The sequence below is a fragment of the Haliotis asinina genome, chromosome 2 (genome assembly GCF_037392515.1).
Source record: "Haliotis asinina isolate JCU_RB_2024 chromosome 2, JCU_Hal_asi_v2, whole genome shotgun sequence".
Lineage (NCBI taxonomy): Eukaryota > Metazoa > Mollusca > Gastropoda > Lepetellida > Haliotidae > Haliotis > Haliotis asinina.
The window spans coordinates 6,888,449-6,914,300 of record NC_090281.1 but is presented as its reverse complement, the minus strand read 5'-3'; the positions used below and the strand labels follow the sequence as shown (position 1 = coordinate 6,914,300).

Genomic DNA, 25,852 nt, shown 5'->3' with positions numbered 1-25,852 from the left:
TGCCTTAAGATCTAGTGACAGATTGTCTGCAGAGTATGGAAAAGATCTTTGAACAAATGTTACTGTTAGTGGATGTTGTTATGTGGTCACTAGATGTGATGAGATCTGTATGAAATAATTGACCCATGCTTCTAACACATGTGCTGATGATGGTCAAGATCCTATATTGAATCCTTGCCTCGATGGGTAGCCAGTGTAATGATGTAAGTGGTGCAATCAGTGCAGTCATACCATTTGTGCTAACACATGTATGCACTGCTGACTTCTGATGTTTATGAAGTTTGGAAGTAGGACTGATTGATGTGATGCACCTATTGCAATAATCCAGTGTGGAGAGGGTCACATCTTTGATGTGCATGATGTGCAGCTTTTTTTGTGAGGTATGTGTGAATGGATTGATGCACCTTGCTACTTGAGTAGAAAACACAGCGACCACATGTATATGTTTGCATAGTCACAGACAGACCAGAGTCAAGATATGTATGGTATTCATGGATCTCAGTGCATCATAGAAAACATGATATATTTGGGATTACACTTTCTCAGTAAAGTACAGATCCTTGCCTTGTAGGGTGTAGTCCCATCAGGGGTTTGAATCCACAGTCTCTGATTTATCAAACCCATTCAGATCTGACTCACTTTGTGTGCTGGGGATTAGGTGTCTGAATCTGTACTAGTATCTGTGGAATAAGAGGTCCCTTGAGTTTGTTATAGACATAGTTTACTTTATATTTAGTTGGGGAACACTAGTACTAGACACTAGGCAGTGAAGAATTTACTTTGAAACTCAGAAATACTAACATGGATTAAGTTTGAATGCTACTTCATTACTCTGTTGGATAAAATACTGCAGTATAATATTACCAGGAATATTACACTAACTTCTATGTGAGGGATTTGGAAGTTGGGGCAGTAACAATGAATGATAATAAATGGAGGAACAATTTCTATTTTGCTGTGAGAGTGGTGTTTAGTATCCTCTATTTGTTATAAAGTGGAATATATTTTCTACTGAGTCTCAGGGCTAGGAGACCTGTGAAGGTCTGGATTCGAATGTATCTTCAGTAACCCATGCTTATCATACGTGGTGACTTAACAGGACGGATTAGTCAGACTCGCTGACTTTGTTTGATACTGCTGTCATTGGTTGCCAACAGTGCAGGTCAGTGCTCATAATGTTTTATGATTATTTACACGACTGCCACCATATAGCTGGTATATTGTAGAGTGCTGCATAAAACTTAACTTACTCATTCAGAAGTTGGACTTCTCTTCTCTGCAGCTTTCTTATACATGATATATCATAATAGTGGTGTGTAATTTAGGACAAAAAATATAGACTGCTAATTTTTTACAAGGGATGCCAGCTTGGCCATTTTCAAAATTACAATCTGGATATCTGATCTTCTTCGGGTCTGATTGAAGTGGTTCAAATATGCTGGTGGAAATTATGGTTTGATTATGTAAGCGTATTTATGTAATGTGGATTAAAACAAGTCTTCACTTATCATGAATTTGTAGAAGGCACATTACATCACTAGTCATGTTTATTATTACCATTTATTTGATCATGGTAGGATTAACATAAATCTACTATGGCTGAGTCCAACATGAATGATTTAGTCCCTGCATACCCTGGATATCATAGAAGACAAGGATAATATCCCCATGTCACCATCTTGATAAAAATGCCAACAGCTATCAGTGTTATGTCAGTGTGAATTTTACAGGTATTGAATGTGTTCCTGAAATATTAACTTTTGTGAATATAGTATTTTCTGACTAATTTGTTTTAAAAGTATATTTTATTGACTTTGCTTGACTACAGATCAACCGGATTTATTGGTAGAACAGTATGATTCAAATTCCATAATGATAAAGCAGACAGTACTGCCTTTTTTGACTAATTTGACCAATTGAGACATGGAATCAAAATAAATAGCAAAGAATTATTTCTGTTTTGATATTTTTTTAACAGTTAGTAAGGGTTTGGGTATTTTTTGTCACAAAAGTTAAAAAAGGAAGTGTTTTGTTTGAAGTTTGTTCTGATTATGATGGTCTACAAGTCAATAAGACTTCAAGTGCATCACAATGACTGATGTCCAGACATGGGTTACAACAAAGGGAATCATAGCATAAGGATCCCACATCCACATCTGCCATCAGATGTTAATGAGTAAGCTAGAGCCACTGACATTAGGAATAAACACGGGGCAAAAATATCAATATCGTTGCTTCATAAACAGGGTAATGGAACACACTGACAACAATCACCACACAATATGCTGATGGTTAAATTGTTTCATTTCGTCAACTATCAGAATCCAAAAGCCAAGTAAGATGTCTGTGTTTGTTTATTTTCCTGAAGTGGTTCTTCGGTTTTTTTCTTTACTTAACAACGTCAACCCATCTACCACTAATTGTTACTTATTTCATGATTCTGGTTAGACTGGCTCTCAAGACACCTATGTCCGATATCTGTGGTTGGGTTAGGTATCGAGTGATCACTCTGCGATTTGATGCCCCATCAAAGTAGACTGAGAAGTACATCTGAGAATATAATTGTACCCCAGGGGGATAATTAAAGACAGATTCAGCAACATATGCTTATTTATAATTAGTAACTTATGGAACATTTGGTTGGATTCTGACCTGACTGATAGAATGTCAGTCATGATTTTACGAGGTGTGCAAATGTGCATCCAGTAATACAAATGTGGAGAATGGACCCAAAACGTTCAGTGTGTCCATGTAGCGAAAGTTGACATGAGCACATGCCTTTTGAACTTTTACTTCGAAACAGTTTGTACCCGAACAATTCCAAATGCTATTTTCTGTATGATCGCTTCTGGGTCAGTGGGTGATGCACATGGAGCACACTACAAGATCGTCATTAGAGTAATCAGTTGCTGAAAATAGCTTTTTGGCAATATTAAGGATTTTGACTTGCAGAAATATTAGCTAATGGAACCATGTCATCAGAATGCCTTAGTGTATATACTGCAGGTCAAATATCAGTGCTTTAAATGCAGATTTTGATTAGTTGAGAAATCAGTGTCAGTGAGCAGGGAATTTTGTAAGTCCCGATAAACCCTAAACAGTAGCCGTTTTCTGATTGGTTAAATCCATTCGGCTATCTTGCATTTGATTGGACTGTCATAGTTCGCTCAAAGGATATCTGATGTTTCCTTCTTACTATAGTGTGTTATACTCACTACAACAGGCCTACCATACAAACGGTGAACCAATCATCAAAACTGAACTCATATACACCAAAACAGAACTAATATCCACCAAAACAGAACAAAAATCACCAGAAACTGCCACAATATCCTCTAAAACCGAAACCAACCCCCTGTAACGGAAAACTAGGAAGGGGATGCCTGCTTGACTTTGTCTTTGGAAACATGTTTTTCATTCATTTGATTCAAATTCCTGATTTCAATTAACCTTTGTTTACCTGTTTAGTTGTTTCTTCATACGACTTCATGGATGGTGTTATTATTTTTAACTCTCCGGGCTGAATATCATGGCCTGTTTGTACCATGTGTATTTTTGTCCTTTAGCAGCTGGTCCAAGGACGCTGAACCATCAGGTTATTGTTCCCAGCAGCTGGTAGCATAGTTTTGTACAAGAGCTTCAAAATGTTCAATATGGCCAGCAGTACAGAAAATGCCTAATCATAGTCATATTTGTTCCCGTTACAAAATGTGGTATATGTTCTGTCACTGTTGAGTTTTAGTGGAATTAGACACACAGTCAGGATAAATTGCTTACCTTTCATGTCTGCTTGTCTACAATGTGGCATGTTTTCTTTCTTGACAATGATTTGCATGGTTTACATTTGCTCTGGAGTATACTGGGCGAAAATAGTTTGGAATATATGCAAATTTGGCAATTTGAATGGTGATCTATTGATTCATTGACAGTAAATGGCACATTTATGAAATATCAATCATAAACATTCCATTCCAATATCCTTAACTTATTTTGTCCAGTATATAATGGCAGGGATAGAAATGCATTCTTTTCAAAGGGTGCCATAGGGCACCAGACAGATGATTTAGGTGTTCTTGTCAGTGTGTTCATACCTTTTAAATCAGTTTATTGCATAACAATAATTATGCCATTTCAATCTACTGCTAGACCAGTAAACAGCATAGAAACCTGTAAACATGGATTTCTTCAATGTTGTTATGACTATATTAATATTTTAGTTCCATATTACCCATAACCTTACCCACAAACAATGTTATCATCGAAAATGGGATTTCCCATTATGCACACTGACATTCAGATGATCATGCCCATGGTAAACTGTCTGAGTGAGAGTACCATCGATGAACATGGGGTACACAAATAGGATTTGACTCATGGTCAAAATATATCCATTAAATTAATAAGTGATTTATGTTGTGTGTTATTGTTATCAAGTTAGTTGTGGCTGTTAAAATGCTTCATCCATGTCATTTGAGCATTTACCTCACCATGGCAGACACATTAAGCGCTAATTTGATCCCTGAATACCTGTGTTGGTCTAAGGAAGTGACTTTATGGATTGGGTCGTTGGGCTTGTGTTAAATGTGTGTCATACTAGAACAATATCATCAATGCACATTACATCAATCACTGATTCGTCTGGTCCAGACAACTATCACAGCTGTAGTGTTTTTAAATGTGGCTATAAACGAGTGAGTGATTGAGTGACGTTAGTTTTATGACGCACTCTGCAATATTCCCGCTATATGGCGGCAGTCTGTAAATTATCGAGTCTGGACCAGTCCATCCAGTGATGAACAACATAAGCATTGATGTGCACAACTGGGAACCGGTGACGCGTGTCAACCAAGTCAGCGAGCCGGACCACCCGGTCCTGTTAGTCGCCACTTATGACAAGTATAGTCACCTTTTGTGGCACCCATGGGTTGCTGAAGGCCTATTCTACCCCGATACCTTCATGGATTGGCTTTAAACAAGTAACAAGCATAGGGCATCCACCATATGTTGTTATACCTGTTCTTCAGCACTTAATGTTCTTCGCACAACATCTTCTTCAGCGCTATGTGTTCTTCACCACTACATTAACTTCACCTGTACGTGTTCTTCACCTTCACCAATACATGTTGTTAACCACTACATGTTGTTATAATGACAGCATGTTGTTGACCATTCAACTGCCCACCTGTGGTACAAGTGAAATAGTAATTGCCCATTAATTTGGAGTGGATGAGTCCTGGCCTAGAAAAGATAATAGTCTATCAGCCACAAATGTTTTCCATTGCAGAGCATCATGATCACTTTTGTTGTTGCCACCATTACCATCCTGGTTGTCCTCTTCTTTGGAATATGGAAGTTCAGAACAAAAGGTAAGTGTTGAACATGCTGGGCTTTTATTGCAGTCCCTCCACTGTAACGCTATCACGATATCTTGGACAGTATATGCTGACAGGTCAGTGATTTGTTTTTGAGTTACTGGCAGATATGGGGATCATAAAAATACACAGACTCGGGTGAGGTTCATTACTCTGTTGTAATGATATTTTATGGTATTCATAGTAAACAAAACACTGTGCCTTCCCTGGGATATGGACATGCCACAGAGAGAGACTTTATAGTGAAGTCTCTCGTTTTGTCTATCTGCTCATGTTTTGTTGTGTTTGATGAGGGTATAAACTTATGGTTCCCATTGTGATGTTCCCAAACATCTATGCTGGTTGTAAGAGGTGATTACTTAATCGGGAGATAAGACTAGGTGACTTTGTTCATGAAGGCATGAGAGTGATTCTCATGATATCTTGATACCAATCACTGGTTTGTCTTGACCAGATGTGATTATGCAAAGATTGTCTTGTAATAGCTGAATATTGTTGAGTACCTTTTTAAATGACAAACAGACAGTGGTAAACAATTAATAATTTTCAGTCTGTTGTGCTTTTGTCAATGTAACGGTGACATCCTGTTTGGTTCAGTGGATTAAATGTCTGCTGGGAGAGCAGAAGGTTTAGGGTTTGATCCCACTGTACCAAATCATGTTTAAGATGGTACTTCTTGTACCTTGCCTGGTGCTTGGTATTTAGGGTAAAATACAGAGATGGTCAGCATGCTATGTCCCTGGTGTGGTAATGTTAAACTGCAGCATCGTATCTTGAAGGCAAGCACTTTGAAACATAAGTCCCTCTGAAAAGGGGTAAGCCCCACTTTCACCACCCACCACTCCCCCAAGACATGTGCATATATGCATGTTGCATTATGAGTGCATATTTAATGCCAAACTGAATCAGTTTCAGCTGAACTCACTAATGTCAGTACTCAGTTTATGAGTGTATGTTTGTTCTTCCAGTGTTGCCAAGTCAAAGTGAGGCTAACAGAAAGTATCGTTTCCGGAAACGAGACAAGATGCTGTTTTATGGCAGAAAGATGTTACGCAAAGTAAGTGTATGCACAGTAAACATAGTGAGTGAGTTGCTACGCAAAGTAAGTGTATGCACAGTAAACATAGTGAGTGAGTTGCTACGCAAAGTAAGTGTATGCACAGTAAACATAGTGAGTGAGTTGCTACGCAAAGTAAGTGTATGCACAGTAAACATAGTGAGTGAGTTGCTACGCAAAGTAAGTGTATGCACAGTAAACATAGTGAGTGAGTTGCTACGCAAAGTAAGTGTATGCACAGTAAACATAGTGAGTGAGTTGCTACGCAAAGTAAGTGTATGCACAGTAAACATAGTGAGTGAGTTGCTACGCAAAGTAAGTGTATGCACAGTAAACATAGTGAGTGAGTTGCTACGCAAAGTAAGTGTATGCATAGTAAACATAGTGAGTGAGTTTTGTTGCTGCTTTTAGGAATATTCCAGCAATATCATTGTAACGGACACCAGAAAAGGGCCTCTCATGTTGGGAATTAAACCTGGGTCTTCGGTGTGAATGGTTTAAGCAGAGGGCTACACTACTGCCTCTGGTGAGCTCTAGGCCACATATTTATATCTGTGTGCATTGTAGTTGGTTTATGCGTGTGACAGACAAAAGAATGAAATGCAGACACAACTATGGGGAAATGAAGATCTTCACAAGTGCTTTTATCTTACTGTAGGTGACAAGGTACATTGTTATGTTACTGCTCTTCATAAGACACTTGTGCTGAATAAAATGTACAAATGTCAATAATGTTATGTTATGATGTTGATTGCCTTCAGGTGTCATTCTGCTGTAGTAGTGTGATCTTGTTTACATTCATAAGTAGCAGGGCTACTCTGAAAGCTGAACATTATTGTTGGCTCATTTTATGCCACATTTAGGCCACATTGCCTGTAGACAGAGAATAAAAGCGTTTATGCAATATTGATTTATTGTAGGCAACTATTAGCTCATCAGTGTACCATGGACTGGAACAAATATGACCAATTTATTTTGCTATGAGCAATTTGTAGTGATAAACAATAAACACATTGAAATAGGAGAATGTACATATAAACATGATATGAAGGCCTCATTTGCAGCAGGTGGCTTTGGAATCTGACATACTGTTGGCATTTTGAACAAATAATCAAATATGTTCTTGTCTGAAAACTTGTCGTGGGAGTGTGTATGGTGGTATATGTGTGTGTGGATGTGTGTTTGGTGGACAGGTGACAGTGTTGGGCGGGGTGTGGGTGAGAATCATGTCCATCTTTCAACTGTAAAAGTGTGTTTAGCATGTCAGAATCAGTTCTCAATCTTTCATGGGATAATGAAACCTTGTGGAAACATTAACCTGACTAATCTAACTGTTACAAAGTGTTAGTACAAACAAAATATACACAAAATATATACATGGCCTCTGTGTTTCTTGACTCTTACATTCTATCACGACCAATATTGATCTCTTTCTTAGAATGTCCATTTTGACATGATTAATATACACTAGACCAGTATACCCTGGCAATGAAATGTTACAGGACATGTTCAAAAGTCGCTGAATTTGTATCATGTACTATAAGGAAATACTGGCTATGCATATCAAAATCTTGCTTCAGTGGAAAATGACAAACATCACCCAAAGTTTAGCCAGTTAATGGTACCGGTAAATATGAAGATTTAAGGACTCCAGATTCAATTACTGTAGAGGGACCACCATTCATTTATTTTGAGCTCTCCGAAATAATTAATCATTGTATTCCCAGGTTCGAAGTTTCACAAAGAACACAATAGCTGTGAGTCGTCATGGTAGAAAAAAGATGAGCCAGAAGGACATGGTGAACAGACTGCGCAGGTATGGAGGTGTCCGGATAGGCCATGCTGCCTAGAAAAATGATACTATATTAGCCAAAAATGTGACTTGAACTGCAAGCTTGAAATCTGACATTTCCAAATTTATGCCACAGCTAGTATTATTGCTTTGCAGAAGAAACTTGTACTTCACTGATAACCGGACTGATATGGAGGAAGAGATTTTGATTCATTCGTATCACTAATTTGTTCATGGAGCATTTGACTACCTTGAGAGAGTCATGGAAAATATGAACTGCGAAGCAATCCCAATTTGGAACAACATAACAATTGCTCCCATTGTCCCAGCAAAGGGCAGACGTGTTTATTCTTGGATAAATCAACAACCCATGCTTGTTGTAAGAGGTGACTAACAGGATTGGGGGCGCTGACGTGATGACTTTGTTGACTCATCATCATATGCCAGTTGTGTAGATAGTTGTACATACTTTTGAAAATTGGATTTATCTGGTCCAGACTTGATTATTTACAGGCCACCACCATATGACTGGAATGTTCCTGAGTTTGGCAGTAAACAACAAGAAGAAATAATGGAGCATGTTTAATATTTCAGATGACCATGTTTGATTTCATGAAGCCAATAGCTACTGTATGGGAAGATTAATTGACTCTCATGAATATTCCCATTTCAGATTTTTAGAAAGAAGGAAAGATTCAAGTCTACCACAGCTACGTTTAAAGGAACCTCCCAAATCATTCTTTGAAGCAGATACGCCAGATGTTCAGGAAATAGATAACAGACTGCCATCAGAGGTCCTCTATATGTTGAGAAGCATCAGGTACGAAATACTCTTGGAAGTCTACATCATGCATAGAATTCGAACTCATACAGTATGTCACATCCTCGACACTGAAGGTGTACATGTTGTATGAATGTTAGGCTACCAAGTCACCAGTTGCAAGATGTGCAAAATATATTTGTCAGGTACCCTGTGTCTTTTTGGCATATATAGAAATGGGTAGTGTCCATCTTTCCTCCTGTCACTCGATATCTAACGTGCACAGATCATTGCTTATCTTGTCAGTCACTCTATTATCTGATGCAGACATGTTTACGTACTGTTGTTATTAATAGATGCATTATTGTTGAATATGGCATTGAACAACAAACAAACAAAAAACAACAACTCAAAGACTGTTCCACATATCTTGTCCAAATAAACTCAGTTAACTGTTGCATTTTATTGGTTAACTTTGTTCTGGTAAGAATAAGTAATAAGAATAAGAAATTGTACTTAGGTTAGAGGGTGGATTTTCGTTTCTTGAGTATTATCAGCAACTGTTCAATATTTCTTGATCAAATCTTGGCAATGTCTAGTCATCAAATTACACCTTATGCTTTAGGAACATTTACTAGGTTACCATGACATGGAGTCAGTATGCTGTGTGTTATTGAAGTATCTAGATAACTTGTGGTGTGATATCTCAGTGAGCTGTGGCAAAAGAAACATAGTGCATCATTTCTTATTTACTATTTTGATCTTTGTGTATGTACAGTGGAAGCCCTCCAAACTGACTTTCAGTGGGACCGTCAAAGAATGCATATATTGCATTCATGCTGGTCTGGAGAACTTTTCCTTTTTCAACCTGAGAATAATCTTCCATGTGCTGTAAAACTCTAAACAATTGACAATTTCTCTTTTTTATTTTATTTAACGTCACTCACACAAATAAGGTATTTCGGCGAGGGTAAAGACAAATTGTGGCATGACAATTAATCTATGATACAAATGACGTGTCACTCACCAACCAACTTGGCTAATCCTTATCCTTTTTTCAGGCAACATCCGCGAGCTTAATATAGTAGTTAGTTAATGGGACTCCTTCCACTGATAGACTGACGCCAGATTAGAGGGCGTGTAAATTATCATAAGTAGCTTCAGGAGGGATGAAATTCTACTGCCAATATTGAGAACGTGCCGGATTGCAGGGCTACTTGTTGAGATGGCTTCCACAGTTTATTCAGTGACACTTTTGCTATGCAGGCCTGACAGGCTTATGGATGCTGTAATGTTTCAGAGTATTTGGTCACCTGGAAAAGCCATTTTTCTTAGAGCTGTGCCGACACATGGAGCCCCTTAATATCAAGACAGGCAACTACTTGTTCAAGATTGGAGATCAGGACGACAGTATCTATGTGGTGCAGAGTGGCCAGATCGAAGTGTTTGTCACTGAGAAGGTGCGTACAAGACTTACCACCTCTTCCGTTAACTCTTTTAAATGCATACATCAGCTGTAATAACTTCACAGAATGCTTATTTGACCAGCATCGCAAAAAGTAACACACATTCATACTATAAAAGTCATGTCCAATTTGTCGTCATTCAGTCAGGAAATAGCATTTAAAGTTATACTTCAGACCTGGATAAGTCATTTTCAAAAATGTTGCTACGGTAACAAATCAAATGGCATAGAATCATGTGAGTTTATGATGAACATCTGGAAAGAGCTGCAACACCATGCATGCACTTCAATCATGAAGGTGAAAATTCATTCACTGAGGCTTGAGACCCAAGTCTTTCAGTCACGTCTCATCTGATTATGCCACTGTCTCTTTTTCAGGATGGGAGTCAGCATCTGGTGAAGATGGTGACAACAGGTGACAGTATCCACAGTCTGCTCAGTATGCTGGACTTCCTCACGGTCAGTCCACACTCAGCTGTACTGTCATAATTCATTGTAAGGGGGATATCAAATGTGTTAACTCATCCCTGGGAAACTAAGCAGTAAATGATTGCTTGCAAATTTTATGGTTGTCCAGGGACAACTGGAGCTGATTTTTCAGCTTCCGTTAAATCTCACGAATTGAGTGTTTCAACTCTTGCATCAATTTGTACACTTTGTACAGTAATTGCAAGAGTCCGATTGATTGTATGAATCTGAAGGAGAAATAAGGATGTACTAGAAAATTAAAGAAATATATTTACATAACAATAGGAATATAATTAGATTTCTAATGTCCATGTATTTGCACCCCTTCCATCACCTGTTACATGTAACACTGCCTTCTAGGGTCACCCAGCTCCATACAAGACCGTTTCTGCCAAGGCAGCAGTGGACTCGCTCATCCTCAAGTAAGTTCAGAATACACTTGTGAACTTGGTCTAGAGGTTACCTCCTAACTCAGGTCAGAACCTGATGATTTGAATCCCCATATTCTGCTTCTTGATGATTGTTTGCCTAGCTTCTTTGCCTTTCATCCTTTCTGGTCCTCCATCCTCCATTAATGCTGCAGTAACACATGTTGTGGCATAAATTTTAGTGCCCATGAATGTTCACAAGGCAAGGGAGATAAGGGAAACCAATACACATCTCTCCTCCTTGTGTGGCTGTCAGGAAAAAACAGTCCCTATGAGGACAATCTTATTGGTAACTGCAGTCTGATTGCAAGAAAATGGACGCAGAGGATGTTTTTAGTTTGTTGGAGAGACAGTCCTAGAGTTTGACATAATTCATGACAAGCAAGGCTGAATATGTTTTGAGAATGAATTATAGGATGGAATCATTGCCTTTCTATGGATCTAAAGGATGTTGTTAACATCTCATCTGTCCCAGGTTACCTGCATCTGCCTTCAGCTCAATGTTCAAGAAGTTCCCTGAGTCTATTGTCAGGGTAGTCCAGGTTAGTATGACTTACTTCAGTTATAACTTTGATGGGGTGAGGGGGTAGCCTAGTAGTTAAGGCGTTCGCCCCGCACGCTGAAGACACAAGTTTGATTGCCACATGGGTACATTGCATGAAGCCTATTTCTGGTGTCCCCAGCCATGACTGCCAAAAAGTGGGGTGTACCTAAACTCAGACTCACTATAAAATTGATCTCTGTTTTGTATGTCTTTTAATGCCACTCACACCAATATTCCGGCTGTATGTCTTGACCAGACAATCCAATCATTGACACTGATCTGCACATAGGTTACAGTGCCATGCAATAATGCTAGTGAGCATTAGAGGAATTAATACTCAGCTGCTTGTATAATATAAATTGCAGAAGAAGTTTATGTAACTTCATCATTACTGACAAACTTCACAGAACTGCTTGTTCTGTTCAGATGGTTTCACATAAAAGTTGTGATGCCATGAACTATGAGTGCCTTCATGTTGACTTTTTTCCCATAATGAATGTGTGCCACCAACTATCAGAGATTCACAAAAATGCATGTTCAAATATCAGAAAAATGTTACATGTGGTCATTCAGCTGTTGTGACTGTTTTGGGGTTCATATTTCTCATATGATGCCCTAGGATAAAATATCACTTTGTCATGGTGACATGACGTCATGAACAATGCCATTCTTTTGTGATGTTGCGTTCCACATGCGTCAACTGCGGGTAGCCAGCCCATGTTTGAAAGTAGATTTGGGTTTATTTTCGTCAATTTAGCGGCTTCTGTAATAAACAGAATATTATGTTCGTGCCCATAACATACTATGTTTACGACACTCATGCCTAAATATTGGTATGATTGAGAGTGATTTAGGCACTATGTCGTAAACATAGAATGACATGGGCACTCATGTAATATCCGCTATTTGTTTCTGTACCACAGATAATGATGATCCGACTGCAGCGAGTGACATTCATGGCTCTCCACAACTATCTTGGTCTCAGCAGTGAGCTCATCAACCCTGTAAGTACAGTACTACCCTCCATTAGTAACTGCCAGGAAAAAAACGGTTTGAAGGTTGGAATTCCTGCATTGTCAGTGTTGTGGGTTCTCACTGAAATGTATGAGATAGTTTGAGGGTATGTTGAAAAAATCCACAAAGTTCGGCGTTAGCTTAACCAGCTCAACACATTGACACAAGACCAGCAGATCAACTAGTTTCTGTGTGAGTCTGTCTTGTTGCTTTTCGTAACTGCTGTTAGTCTATGGAGTTGAAAATCACATTTGTCTCATAAACTTTCAAACAGCATTCCAATTTAACTTCACACATCTTTGTCATTTTTGTTGTAAATTCAGTCATGCTGTGTGACTCCTTTATCAATAGTCTAAAGGTTCTTGATATATGTTTTTCATATTTTATGTGAAGACAAAATATATCTGTATCAACTGATAATCAGTTGTAAGATACTGAGAATCTCAAAATGTGCTGCTCATTTTTGTAGGAAAGTCGTACAGATCTTCGTACCCTCTCCATTCAAACTATCGCCCACCATGGCAGCCCCCACAAGATCCACAAATACTCCCACAGCAGTTCAGTTGGCGCTGGTGGTGCGGAAACGGAGGAGAAAGCCGAGGATGCTGACTCAAAACGACCGGCCTACATCAGATCTACATCTGAACAAGTTCCAGGTGTGCATTCCACCCCCTTGCTCATCAGTCAGGTGGGACTTTTAATAACTGGACAAGTGGATGGATATTTCAGTATTTATCAACATACTGTAGGCGGCTGTTGTAAATATGATCCATGTGGGACACAAAACCAAATGAAGTGTGACTGGAATATGTACCTGATGACATGGGCATACTTGTGTGTTTTTCAGGTCGTACCAAGCTGTTGAGCAGCACTTCAGACAAAGATCGCCACCCATCAGATTTTGACACTGCTTGCATGCGAGCCCGGGTTCCGAAGCAAGACAATTACAGTACCTCCATCACAGGCTCACCACCTACTAAACAGGTCAGATTTCTTGCCATGAGTAGTCTTGCCAGTCCAAAGTCATGTGTATGTGTGCGTGTGTATGCATGTGTTTGTATGTTTGAATCTGTGCCCAGGCTAATGTATGTATCTGCTTGTACTATTCAGGATTGATGCCCATTTTATGGGTGTTTCTTAGAAATTTTCCTCCCAGATTCAACCCTGAACCATCAGTTTTGTACCCATAATGCTGTGTGCTGGTCAGGATGACCATGGACCAGCACTGAACCACTAGGTAGAGTATCCAATAGAGCATGGAGATGGTGTTCTAACATTTATGGAGTTACTTTGTAGATTTGAAAAGATCAAAATATCTTGCATGTACCTTCAAACCTTAGATGACTGCAATACTAGTATGTAAAAGGTTTGCAAATGTTACACTTTGTAATCTGTTTGAATGTAAAAGTATGACAACCAGATTGTAATAATTTTAGAAAAGTAAAATGGGGTATTGATGGCAAAGTAGTCCTCATTTTCTTTGATCAATCCTTTTGCATTTTTACAGTCCTGATTAGTTATATTGTTACTGTTGTTATTGTTACTGCATTGTACATTTGTCCTGTATCCTGGGGATGACGTTTCAATAAAAGACTGCTTTATCCCCAGCTGTTCAAGGAGTCTGATGTTGACGGCCCAACGACGCCCAGCTATCGACATAGGCCCAAGAGATCCAGTGGTCACAGTGACACTCTGGGGATCATGTCAGACAGCTACACAGACGAGTACATCCTGGAGCTGGCACAGAAAGACCTCCTTAATCTCCTCGGACTGACTGTGAGTTAGTGCCAGGCAATGTCTTATACTAACATATGTATGCCCTGCATTTGATTGTTGTTGTATGATATCAAATTTTGGTGGTCCAGTGACTACAGCCCCCAAAATATTTAATGTATTAATGTCTTCCTCTAAATTATGATAACAGTATGGTACAAGAACTATATGGTTCATAGGGCGGCAGATAAGTCAAACGTGAAGAGTGTTTGCTACATTACTGAAATATTGTTAAAAGCAAGGTTGTGGTAATTTAGGGGCATAACATGTCATGCCCTCTTTGTTTGTTACCAAGGTAACCTTGCATTCCTACAGTGGTAATGGGCATGACATTCTGTTGACTGCTCATGACATTCAACTGAATAAACTAGTTACTCCCTATTGTTGACAGTTATTCACCAATTTATCAAATCATCCTGATAGATTTTTTTCTCTCTAGCTTAATCAATGGAAAGTATTGAAACTAAACCAGCAAAGACTTTGTACCATCCATTCATAATCATTTTGTTTCCAGAGCATAACTTTTAGTGGTGCCTTTTCCTGTTCACAGATTTTGGGGGATTTTATCATCTCATGGAAACATGTTGGACTTTGTCTCAAAAAGGAGGGGTGGGTTTCATTTTCGGAGACAGGATCAGGTGGTCAGGCTCTGTTCCCTGTTGTGCAGATCGATGTTCATGTTGTTGATCACTGGATAGTCTGGTCCATACTCGATTATTTACAGACTGCAGCCATATACCTGGAATATTGCTGAGTGCAGGGTAAAACTAGACTCCCTCACTCAAATATATAGAGGACGGGGGGATTTGCCATCCTTTGAAGACTCTTGTTGTTGCGTGTGTTTTGACTTAAATCAGCCCTCTGTCTTTTTGTTGCCATTCAGAACAGGTTCAGTATTTTTCATGTGTCATCGTGTTAAATCAGGTGGGTCGTAATTGCATTTGATCTTTCTTGTCAGCACGTTAAAATCACATGGTTGCAGTGTTTCAATGACTTTCTGAATGGCCAACTCATTGTTATCCCCCCGGCATGTAATGCCTCGTCTGTCTGTCTGTTTGTCTGTCTGTCTGTCTGTCTGTCTGTCCGACCATAATCATTTTGTTTCCGGAGCATAACTAAAAAATTGTTCAGTATTTTTAGACCAAAATTGATAGATACAGTAATCTAAACCTATGGTTGTGCCTTTTGCTATTTACAGATTTTTGGCTTTTTTATTTTTTTGTTTTTCCATGGAACGTTTTGGTCTCAGTCAAATAAAGGGATGGGCTTCATATCCGGAGCAGAACTCAAAAAACGTTCAGTATTTTCCTGCAAGACTCGGTAGATATATCAGTCAGAACATAAAGTGGTGCCTTTTGCTATTTACAGGTTTTTGGGGTTTCTTATTTTCTCGGTTTCCATGGAAACAGTTTGGACTAAGTTTCAAAGTGGAGGGATAGGCTTCATTTCCGGAGCAGAACTCAAAAACTTCTCAATGTCTTTCCGCAAAACTTGGCAGATATGTGGGGCAGACCCTAAAGTGGTGTCTCTGAACCTATGGTTGTGCCTTTTGCTAATTACAGATTTTTGGCATTTTTTTTCTTTTTTTGTTTTCCCCTGGAACATTTTGGTGTTAGTCTACCAGTGGGGTGGGCTTTGTTTCTGGAGCAGAACTGACAATCCGTTCAATATTTTTCTGCAAACCTTGGTAGATATATCAATCAGAACCTAAAGTGGTGCCTTTTGCTCTTTACAGGTTTTGTGATTTATTTCCATGGAAACGTTTCGGACTTAGTCTCAAAATGGAGGGATGGGCCTCGTTTCTTGAGCACAACTCAAAAACTATTTAATATCTTTCAGCAAAACCTGGCAGATATTTGAGGCAGACCACAAAGTGGTGCCTTTTGTCATTTACAATGTTGTGACATTTTTAATTTTCCTGGTTTCCCCAGAAGCAATTTGGACTTAGTCTCAAAATGGAAGGATGGACTTTGTTTCCGGAGCACAACTCGAAAAGCATTTCATATCTGTCAACAGATCATGGCAGATGTATGAGACCGATCTTGAAGTGATGCCTCTTGCTGTTTACAGATATCTGGCATATATATTTTTCAGGAATTCCATGGAAACAATTCAAACTTAGTCTAAAAGACATTAAGTAACTGTCATTTGATTTGTCCTTTCAAATATGTTCTGGTCTCGGGGATATGTAATCTTCTGATGACTCTTGTTTAAATATACCTGTAGGAGTAAATCATTCCTCTTTATTGCAGGATCCAAGTATTTTGGAAGGTCACCTGAGTTTGCAATATGTCAAGGCTGGTACAGTGTTGTGTAGGCAAGGAGATCAGGTATGTCAGTGCATTGACTGTGCAGCATAGGCAAGGAGATCAGGTGTGTCAGTGCATTGAGTATGTAGTGAAGGCAAGGAGATCAGGCATGTCAGTGCATTGACTATGCTGTTTAGGCAGGGAGATGAACCATGTCAGTGCTTTGACTACATGTGGTGTAGGCAAGGAGATCAGGTATGTCAGTGCATTGGCTGTGCTGTGTAAGCAAGGAGATTAGGTAGGTCACTTTGTCAGAGAATTTGTTATACTGTGAAGACATCATATGTATATCACTTTCTTAACATTCAACTAGTACCCTTGTCTTCTGTTTATTTTGGGTGCTGATGATGAGACAAGTGGTCTGTGAAATTATATTAAGTTGGCATTTATTTACTAGTTTCACTTTGAAGGAATGTTCTGTAGATGTGAGAGTCTCTTCTGAAGTAAATGGACATAATGGTTATGAACAATGACCCATGTGTTATTTTGGAAACAGTTTGTAGTTTACTTTGCCAGTGCCAGGTATTGACTGTGGTTATGTTCCAGGATGCCAGCCTGGTGTTTGTAGTGACTGGGACGCTGCACATGTTGCAACAGATAGTTGGCGAGGAGACAAGGGAGGTAAGTCATGGCTCCATGAGACTGCAGGTTTTGTCTTCTTTTGATTACAGTACATATGTGAAAAGAATAATGAGTTTCTGATGGGTGTATAAAGTTATTTGTTGCGGAGTGGATATACAGGATTGTGTAAGTGACTGGCTATGTACATAGCATCATTGAAATTTTGTTGAATGAGGAGCTGCTGACTGTTATGACTGTGAACAGAATTCAATGCCTTTCTTCCTTTCTACTTGCTCGCACAGTGACTGTATGCTGTTGCTGTTGTTGTGTCCAGGCTATCCTGTTTACCGCCGACCCCGGGGAGATTGTCGGGACCCTGGCTGTGTTGACAGGAGAGCCGTCACTCTTCTCCATCAGGGCCAAGACTGACTCTAGGGTGGTCTCTATCTCCAAGGAAGACTTCTACATGTGAGTCAACCCATCAGTCATAAGAGAAAAAACATATGTTATTCCTAGGAATGATATGCTACTTCAGTACATTAAAGTATATTGTTAAACTATTTGTTACTTAATCAGTTGAAATATGCTAGCTGTTGTGCTTCAATAACATCATGAAGTCTGTTGTTTCTAGAATTATGAGGGAGGAACCATTTGTTGTTCTGAATGCTGCCCACACAACAGTGAAGAGAATGACACCATTTGTACGTCAGATCGATTTTGCACTAGACTGGCAGATGACGGAAGCAGGAAAAGCATTGTTCAGGTGAGACCCGATGTCTCCATGCATGGTCAATTTGCAACTGTTCAGGAGAAATCTAATGCATGAATGCAAGGTATGTTCCACACTGCTCGGGTGAGATGCGATACCACAATGCATGGTTTTCTTCCCAATGTTCTATTGATATAAGATACTTGCATATGAGTGTATTCACCTTTTCTGATCATAGAAGGAAACAGTAACAGAGGGATTGTGTTGTGAAATATTTGTTTTCTGGAAGATCGTTGTCAGCTACATCTTCATGAGTACACAGGTCTTTCCTAATCCTATGGATTGATACATTTAATTTGTTCATCAGCAGTATTAGATTAGGTGTTGGTTTCATTTTGTATGACTCTTTAGCTTAAAAGGAGTAAGATTTCTTTTCTTTGTGATATGGAATAAACAGGACTGTATATCAAAGGTCCATGACACCTATGTGAGGGAACTTTGAATAAACATCTGTGAGTTCTAAATTACCTATCGTATGTTTACCTGCTCTCTCTTGGTTCCCAGACAAGGTGATGATTCAGAGAGTGTGTTCATTGTGTTGACGGGGCGTCTGCGATCGGTGCTCACACTTCTAGGGGGCAAGAAGGAGTTGGTTGAGGAGTATGGTCGTGGGGAGCTGGTTGGAATCGTCGAGGTCCTCACACAGACAGAGAGGGCCACCACCGTCATGGCTATCAGGTAATGGATCACTGGCCACACTGTTAGTCACTTGGAGTTCCTTGAGGTCAACTTGGCCAACATTTTGAATTTGATTTGATTCCGCTTGTGATATATATATTAGTCATCACCTAATTTGTCCCTGACTCATTTTCAGAGACACAGAGGTAGCTAAAATGCCCTCAGAGTTACTGAATCTCATCAAGAGGAAGTATCCACAGATTGTCACTCGACTGATTCACCTACTGGGCCAGAGGATTCTGGGAAACCTACAGAGTCGGAACACGCTTGGTGCTCACATATCTATGCCTTTCAGAAGTAAGTATGTGTAGAGGGACACGTGAAGGAGCTGCACTGAAACCTGAAAATAGTGTTCCCAGTGAAACTGTCCACATTTCAAGATTAATGAAACATAGGCACAGCCAATTTAATTTTATATGCATAAAGGTAAGTTTTTCTTGACTGCAGGATATGAACTAACCAAGTTTCCAAAGGTTTCTGTCATGGCACATATGCTCTATGACAGGATTTTATACGGGACATATGTTTTATAACAACTGCTATTCCACGGCCTGTATTATACAGTATGATTATCGCAAGGACAAATTTATTATAAATTTTACCTTTTAATTGTTATTTCTTATTCATTTAAATCTGTCTGCATGTCACCATGGTTATGAGAGTAGTTTCGAGAAGGCTGTCTGCCAATTAGAGAAACAATGGAGGATAAGTTGTCTGTTTTATTCCTAGTTGTTGTAACTGTATCTGTGTGCTGTTCAGCACAGGAATGATTTTGGTGTTGACTTGATGCAGCACAGTGCACTTGACCTGTTTGATGTGTTAACTTAGGTTTTAGATTTAGAGCATATCACACTAACAGTTATGTCATATTACACAACTGATCATTCCATCTGTACTACAAGGCCATAGTGTAGAGGAATGAAGTGTTCTTAAATATTTGATAAGTGTATCTGGACTGATGTCATGTGAGGTACCAAATTGGGGATATGCCCTTGTGGCCATGAAAAAGAATATGCAACAGATGGATGTCATCTTTGATGGAGATATAAATGTGAAGATATATTCATGGTAATGTTCTTGTTACATAGGTACACATTGTTATGTCATGGTGATGGTGTACAATGATTTTATATATTCTTTTTCATATATTTCTCCTTAGGGTACATAAAAGCATTTTAATGTCCATTTAAGATAATCCCTGTTAAAGTTGTAACAATATTTGAAAAAAATATTTACAAAACAAGAAACTATGTTTCTGTCTTGTGAGGCCACCCCCACAGGGCTGTTACGGACCCCTACCACCAAGAACTCTAGTCTATAACCTTGTACTTCCCATGCTGTCAATGTAGCAAATAGACATGTCAGTCAACAAGAGTACAGTTGAGTTGAAATCCCTCGTAACTTTCCTGTTGCCTGGCCATGTGCTTGTCATAATAGTGGATGCTTTTTTAAGGTGGTGTTTTTTTTTCGTCCCATGTACTTGCAATCATGCACAGTGTACCTGAACAATTTCTTTTCAAACTTCTTGGGGCAGATTTCTTCTTGGGTATATTGTCAGTTCCCTTTTTGTCTCTTCCGATCAATTGCGGGAGGGACCCCTTACCCTGGATCATGCCTCTGCCTGACTGGCTATTGTGGGCACGTGGTCAGGTAAGTGAGATTTCTTAATCTATTTATAGTTTAAGATTTACTCTTATTGGCTTTTTTCTACGAGACAGAATGCCGCTCCTGGACTCCGCCATCAGGAGTCTGTCTTTTGCTTATATGTAATCCAAGGAGGAATATATGAAAAGAAATCGAACAAACCTGTACAGGTCACAGATTCTTTGAATATAGTCTTCCCTGGTTTATAGCCACCCACCTCCCATCTCCCCATATTCTGTCTGATCACGTCAAGCATGGAAAGTGAGGTACAAGGTTATAGACTAGAGTTACCTGCCCTTGGTTAAAGGTGTGTTCCCACAAAAATGCATATTTTATGCAAATATTGTTATGGCTGTTGTAGGGATTTTAAATGGACATTTAAATGTTTACATGAACCTTTATCAGGACTGAATTCAAAAGAATCTGGAACCCCTACAGGTTTGTTCAAATTTGTTGTTATGTCTTATTTACTATAAACAAGAAGAAGAAGAACTTTCATATATTTCTGTGTCCATATAGCTGACCATCCTGGTTTAGAGAGCCGATCAGTGTGTAACCTGGCAACTGTAGCTGTGTTACCAGCTTCAGATGACGTTCCTCTGACCAACTTCACCTTGGAATTACAGCACAACCTCAGTGCTATTGGTAAGAACATGCAGTTACTCAAAACTACATAAAAGTCAGAGACTTTATATGTTTAGTTTATAGTAATAGGAATGTGTTTATTGTGTCAAGGGTCTTCTTGTCATTCCAAAAAAGACATTGGTTTGATTACCTTGCCATGTCATACCAAAAGACAGTTACCCAGCCTCCCCAGCAGTAAGAAGATGAAACAAGGCCTGGGTGGTTTGGAATCTGCATACCATGTTGGGGAATCCATTATGTTGAACTATCCCACAGTATCTGAGCATTATAGAACCAGCATTAGTCTGAACTAGTACAGGCAATCTCAGCACTAAAGCATGTCCCAGTCGTATAAGTGCATTTGTCACGAATGCGACATTTGCCCCTCGCGTTGTCCACAAGTAATCAGAATTTGTAAATGTGTGAAATAATGTGAGTGAATTTAAACGTATTATACGTCCACATACAACGTGTTGCTTATCCACCTGTGCATGCCCATGTGTACATCATGCTTTTGAGTACAAGACCAGCAGGATGAAAATAATCACCTGATTTTATATCATGTTACAGGTCTGACAACTCGTTTGTCAAGTGACATCATCAAAACTCGGCTAGGAAGCTCAGCCCTGGACAGGTAAGTCTGCAGTCTTGATCTACTTGGTTATGGGTGCACATTGATTTGTTGATGTAGGATACCCTGCTAGAATTCAGATACAAATAGAGTGCATGTTTTAATGTTATTAGTGTTATTAGGGGCAGAATGTTTGGAAGATGATAGAGATCGAGCTTTAGATGTGCTGAGCTGCACCTTCAGCACAGTAGAATGGGCTTTAGAATTTTAGAATGGTCATAGACATTGTCATGACACCCTGATGATGCTACTCTTAATATTGATCACTTGATTCTCTGACTAGATCATGGCAGTGTAATGGTGCATCAAGCTGTCGATGGATTGCATTTGTTGAGTCTCCGATAGCAGTTAATTGATGGTAAAAACGAAAAACTATTGATGCATTGATAGTAAGTGTGACTATCAATAGTAAGTAATTGACTTTCATGGATATATGTGCAGGGTAAAATAGAGTACCAGATTCAGTCACTTTGCCTTAGTGTTACCTCTAAAACAAATTTGAGCTAGGTTTCATGTTTTTTGTCAGTTATCAAAAGAGACTGAAGTAGCTTCAGCTATTTTGATGTCATATTAACTATACCTTCATGTGGGAAATGACTTCAAGTGAGGCACTTCATGGAAAAGAAAGCTATAGCAATAGTATTGACTAATTTGTGATAGCTGGTAGCAATAGACTGTCACTATCACAATCATATGTTGTATTGGATTGTTGCTATTTCAATAGTTGTCTCCCCTCCGTAGTCACCCCTACTGGATTATGTACTCAACGAAAATGTAAATGAAATATTGCTGTAAGACAAACGGGTAACTACTGGATGCAGCTTTAGGTGTGACTGCTGGTGTTTTCAGTGTGAATGAGTTCCGCCTGTTCAGCTGGCTGGGTCAGCAGGAAGACATTCATCGTATGGTGCTGTACCAGTGTGACTACACCATGACCAGGTGGACCAAGAACTGTATCAGGCAGGCTGACTGTATCCTCATTGTGGCTCAAGCTGACCATGACCACACTGTAGGGACTGTAAGTGACCAGTTCAGACCAGCAACAAAGTCTTTAACATGCATAGATCCTCCTGTAATTGATAGTGTTGCCATTAACCAATGCAGTACACTTGTTACCACAAGAGGATGTGTATGCGCATGAGATCAGCTGTATCAAGGTAGAAAGACAGAATATTTGTGATAGACATTTCTCAGACATGTATTTTTCACGGTGTATGTTTTATCTGAAAAAAAAATAATTAGAGTGATTTCCTGGATTTGATTCCAGTTCACAAACTGGCTTTACATTGACCAGTACAACTGAATGATGCTTACATTTTGGGGCATTCCCACAACAGTTTTAGGAACTATGCCTTTTCCGTTACCATAATGACAAAGCTGGTGTAAACGATAAGTGTAGGCTAGTGTATACTATTGTTGTGACCAAACTCTGCCCCTTGTGTTGTTGCCAGGTTGAGAAGGAGGTCGAGGGAATCGCCATCAGAGCCCAGAAGGAGTTGGTGTTGCTGCACAGGGAGGATGCAGAGACTCCACGGAGGACCGCTGACTGGCTCAACGCTCGGGACTGGTGCTCACATCACCATCATATCCGCTGTCCACCCCGGGTCTTCAGTAAAAAACCTCTACAGAAGAGGGTAAGTATGACATCGAATGTGACATGTGTTAGTGACATTGTCCACCTGTTCCAAATCTCCAGTTAAATGATATTTAATCTGATCTTCTTTGCTGATAAAAGATGCATTTTGTTTGCAAAAAATATGAGTAAGATTTAAAGTCAGTGAGTGACTAACTTAAGTTTTACGCCACTTTTGGCACTATCACAACAGGGTCAGCAGAAATGAGCATCAAAACACATGTACTCATGTGGGAATTGAACCTGGGTCTTCAACATGATGAACGAAGGCTTTAACCACTGGGCTTCCCCACTGCCCCAATAAAGATTTAGAAAGCTTGTTAGCCGAAGGACTATGACAAAATCTGTGAAAGTTTATAATTGTTCTTGAACTAACCTTCTTCACAAAGCTGTACTCTGTATTTAATGTTATGAAAGAATAGTTTGTAGAAATGTTACATTGTATCATATTACAATTTTGCTTAGTATGTGCATTCTGTATTCTGAGCGAATACAAGGCTCATGTAATGGGATTGTTTCAGCTTGATATGTATGACAGACTGTTTGAAAAGCCGCCACATCGACAGAAGGACTTCTCCAGATTGGCTCGCTATCTCACAGGAACATCCATCGGTCTAGTACTGGGTGGTGGAGGAGCAAGGTGAGAATATTGTTAAAGAAGTGAGAGCTGATGGTTTGAGTTGTTTAAAGAGGTGGAAAAGTAACTGAGTGAGAATGGGGTTATTTGAAGAGATGGGAGATGATTCCTGTGAGAATGGGGTGATTAAAGTAATGGAAGAGTAACCGAGTGAGAATGGGGTTTGGTTAATGAAATGAGGAGCCAGGTGAGCATGTGGATATAGGAGAGGAACTAGATGAGAATGGGGTTGTTGAAAGCGATGAAGGAGGATTTAGATGAGAATAGGCATTATTTTTCCTTACCCTGACTCATGCTTATTATGCTTTTCCCCTTCTTCTATGAGAATGATCGTGGAACACTTGAATCCCTTGTAGTTCCCTTGCAGAGGGCTTAAAAGTTCACTCACCCATGAGTTGCCTCCCTTGAACCCTGACCCTCCAAGACCAACATGATCGCAGATACCAGTTATCACCGGCTGATCCTCACACCTAATGCCCATCATTTATTATCCATAGAGGACGAAATAAGATATTTCACCTACAATCCTATCATTGAGTCCCAGCTGTTGGAACTTATGGAGTTCAAAAATTCACCTTAGTTCAACAGACCTTCTTTTCTTAGTGGTTTGTTCAGAGTCTGGATTCTGTCTGAGTTGTGTGATGATTTCAAATTTTAAATCATTCTTGCCATGGTTTTCAGAACTAAAATGAAGGGCTACTGGTTTGTAATGCTTGTGAGTGATATTAGCATTGCAGTGTTCTCTTTCCCTGTTTATCGCTGCAATACCCAGGGACCCTGATCAATTAATCATCCCCTGCCGCACATTTAGCACAAAGTGGGGGATATAGTATCATGCTCCATCTGTACATAAGTCATTCTCAAAAGTTGCAGCCATTTGGTATACAAAAGACAACATAATTCAAATACTAAATAATAAATCTGTATCTTCACAAATGGGAAGCTGCATTGTTAAGGTTCACTTATTAATAATATTTGACTCTTAATTATGTTCAGTATTGTCATGAAGACTAATTAAACTAATTAGGTACACGCCACAATGTCTTTCTTGTAACAACAGTGATATTTTTATTTTTCTTATAAAAATACATTGATACTTAAAGATATTGCATTGTAAATTGTACCTTACTTGTTATTTTGTTACACACACTTAAAAATTCAGTTCTATGATTGTTTGTTTATGAAATAAACCTGTTCTACACTGTGTCAGATGGAAAAGTGAAGTCTGGTAGAACTTTTCAATACTCTCGGTATCACCTCAACTGTCTCTCATACGAAATAATGCACTGTAGGTGATTTGAAGAGAATATATTGATATTTCTGATTAATTTGTGACAATGTTTTACTCTTTAGATCAGAAAACATTTACTTTCTAGTCCTGTTATACGAAAGACAGTATCGTTATGCCAAGACACTCAATGTTATTGGAAAGGAAATATGTCAAATAAATTTGAAAAACTATTTAATTGCAACAAAAATCTCTGATCTCTCTGTAATGAAAGAAAGAGTTCTTTGCCTAATACCCTCAGAAGTATAGTAAGTGGTTCATGTTATATCCAGATCTCCAAACAAGGTGACTAACAATGACATGTTTGTTACAGAGAAGACAATTCAATCATATATTTGAGTTAGGACAAGAATACATTAGTGGCATTGATGATAACCTAAGTCAATCAGTTTCTAAAAGTATATT

The 25,852-nt window shown here is 39.1% G+C and overlaps 1 protein-coding gene across 1 annotated transcript in view; it reads left to right on the top strand.

Annotated features, from left to right (window-relative positions):
• The window catches only part of LOC137273179 (patatin-like phospholipase domain-containing protein 7), a 54,688-nt gene that overhangs the window by 1,202 nt on the left and 27,634 nt on the right, over window positions 1-25,852 (top strand). Inside the window, exons 2-24 of the mRNA XM_067805671.1 lie at window positions 5,285-5,366; window positions 6,341-6,429; window positions 8,157-8,245; window positions 8,895-9,041; window positions 10,282-10,441; window positions 10,825-10,905; window positions 11,275-11,336; window positions 11,818-11,884; window positions 12,810-12,890; window positions 13,370-13,556; window positions 13,748-13,884; window positions 14,509-14,676; window positions 16,926-17,003; window positions 17,529-17,603; window positions 17,878-18,011; window positions 18,175-18,306; window positions 18,817-18,990; window positions 19,127-19,287; window positions 21,154-21,279; window positions 21,829-21,892; window positions 22,739-22,907; window positions 23,341-23,523; window positions 24,044-24,162. Coding sequence (XP_067661772.1) covers window positions 5,285-5,366; window positions 6,341-6,429; window positions 8,157-8,245; window positions 8,895-9,041; window positions 10,282-10,441; window positions 10,825-10,905; window positions 11,275-11,336; window positions 11,818-11,884; window positions 12,810-12,890; window positions 13,370-13,556; window positions 13,748-13,884; window positions 14,509-14,676; window positions 16,926-17,003; window positions 17,529-17,603; window positions 17,878-18,011; window positions 18,175-18,306; window positions 18,817-18,990; window positions 19,127-19,287; window positions 21,154-21,279; window positions 21,829-21,892; window positions 22,739-22,907; window positions 23,341-23,523; window positions 24,044-24,162 — 2,765 coding nt within the window. The remainder of the gene's footprint in view (window positions 1-5,284; window positions 5,367-6,340; window positions 6,430-8,156; window positions 8,246-8,894; window positions 9,042-10,281; window positions 10,442-10,824; window positions 10,906-11,274; window positions 11,337-11,817; window positions 11,885-12,809; window positions 12,891-13,369; window positions 13,557-13,747; window positions 13,885-14,508; window positions 14,677-16,925; window positions 17,004-17,528; window positions 17,604-17,877; window positions 18,012-18,174; window positions 18,307-18,816; window positions 18,991-19,126; window positions 19,288-21,153; window positions 21,280-21,828; window positions 21,893-22,738; window positions 22,908-23,340; window positions 23,524-24,043; window positions 24,163-25,852) is intronic.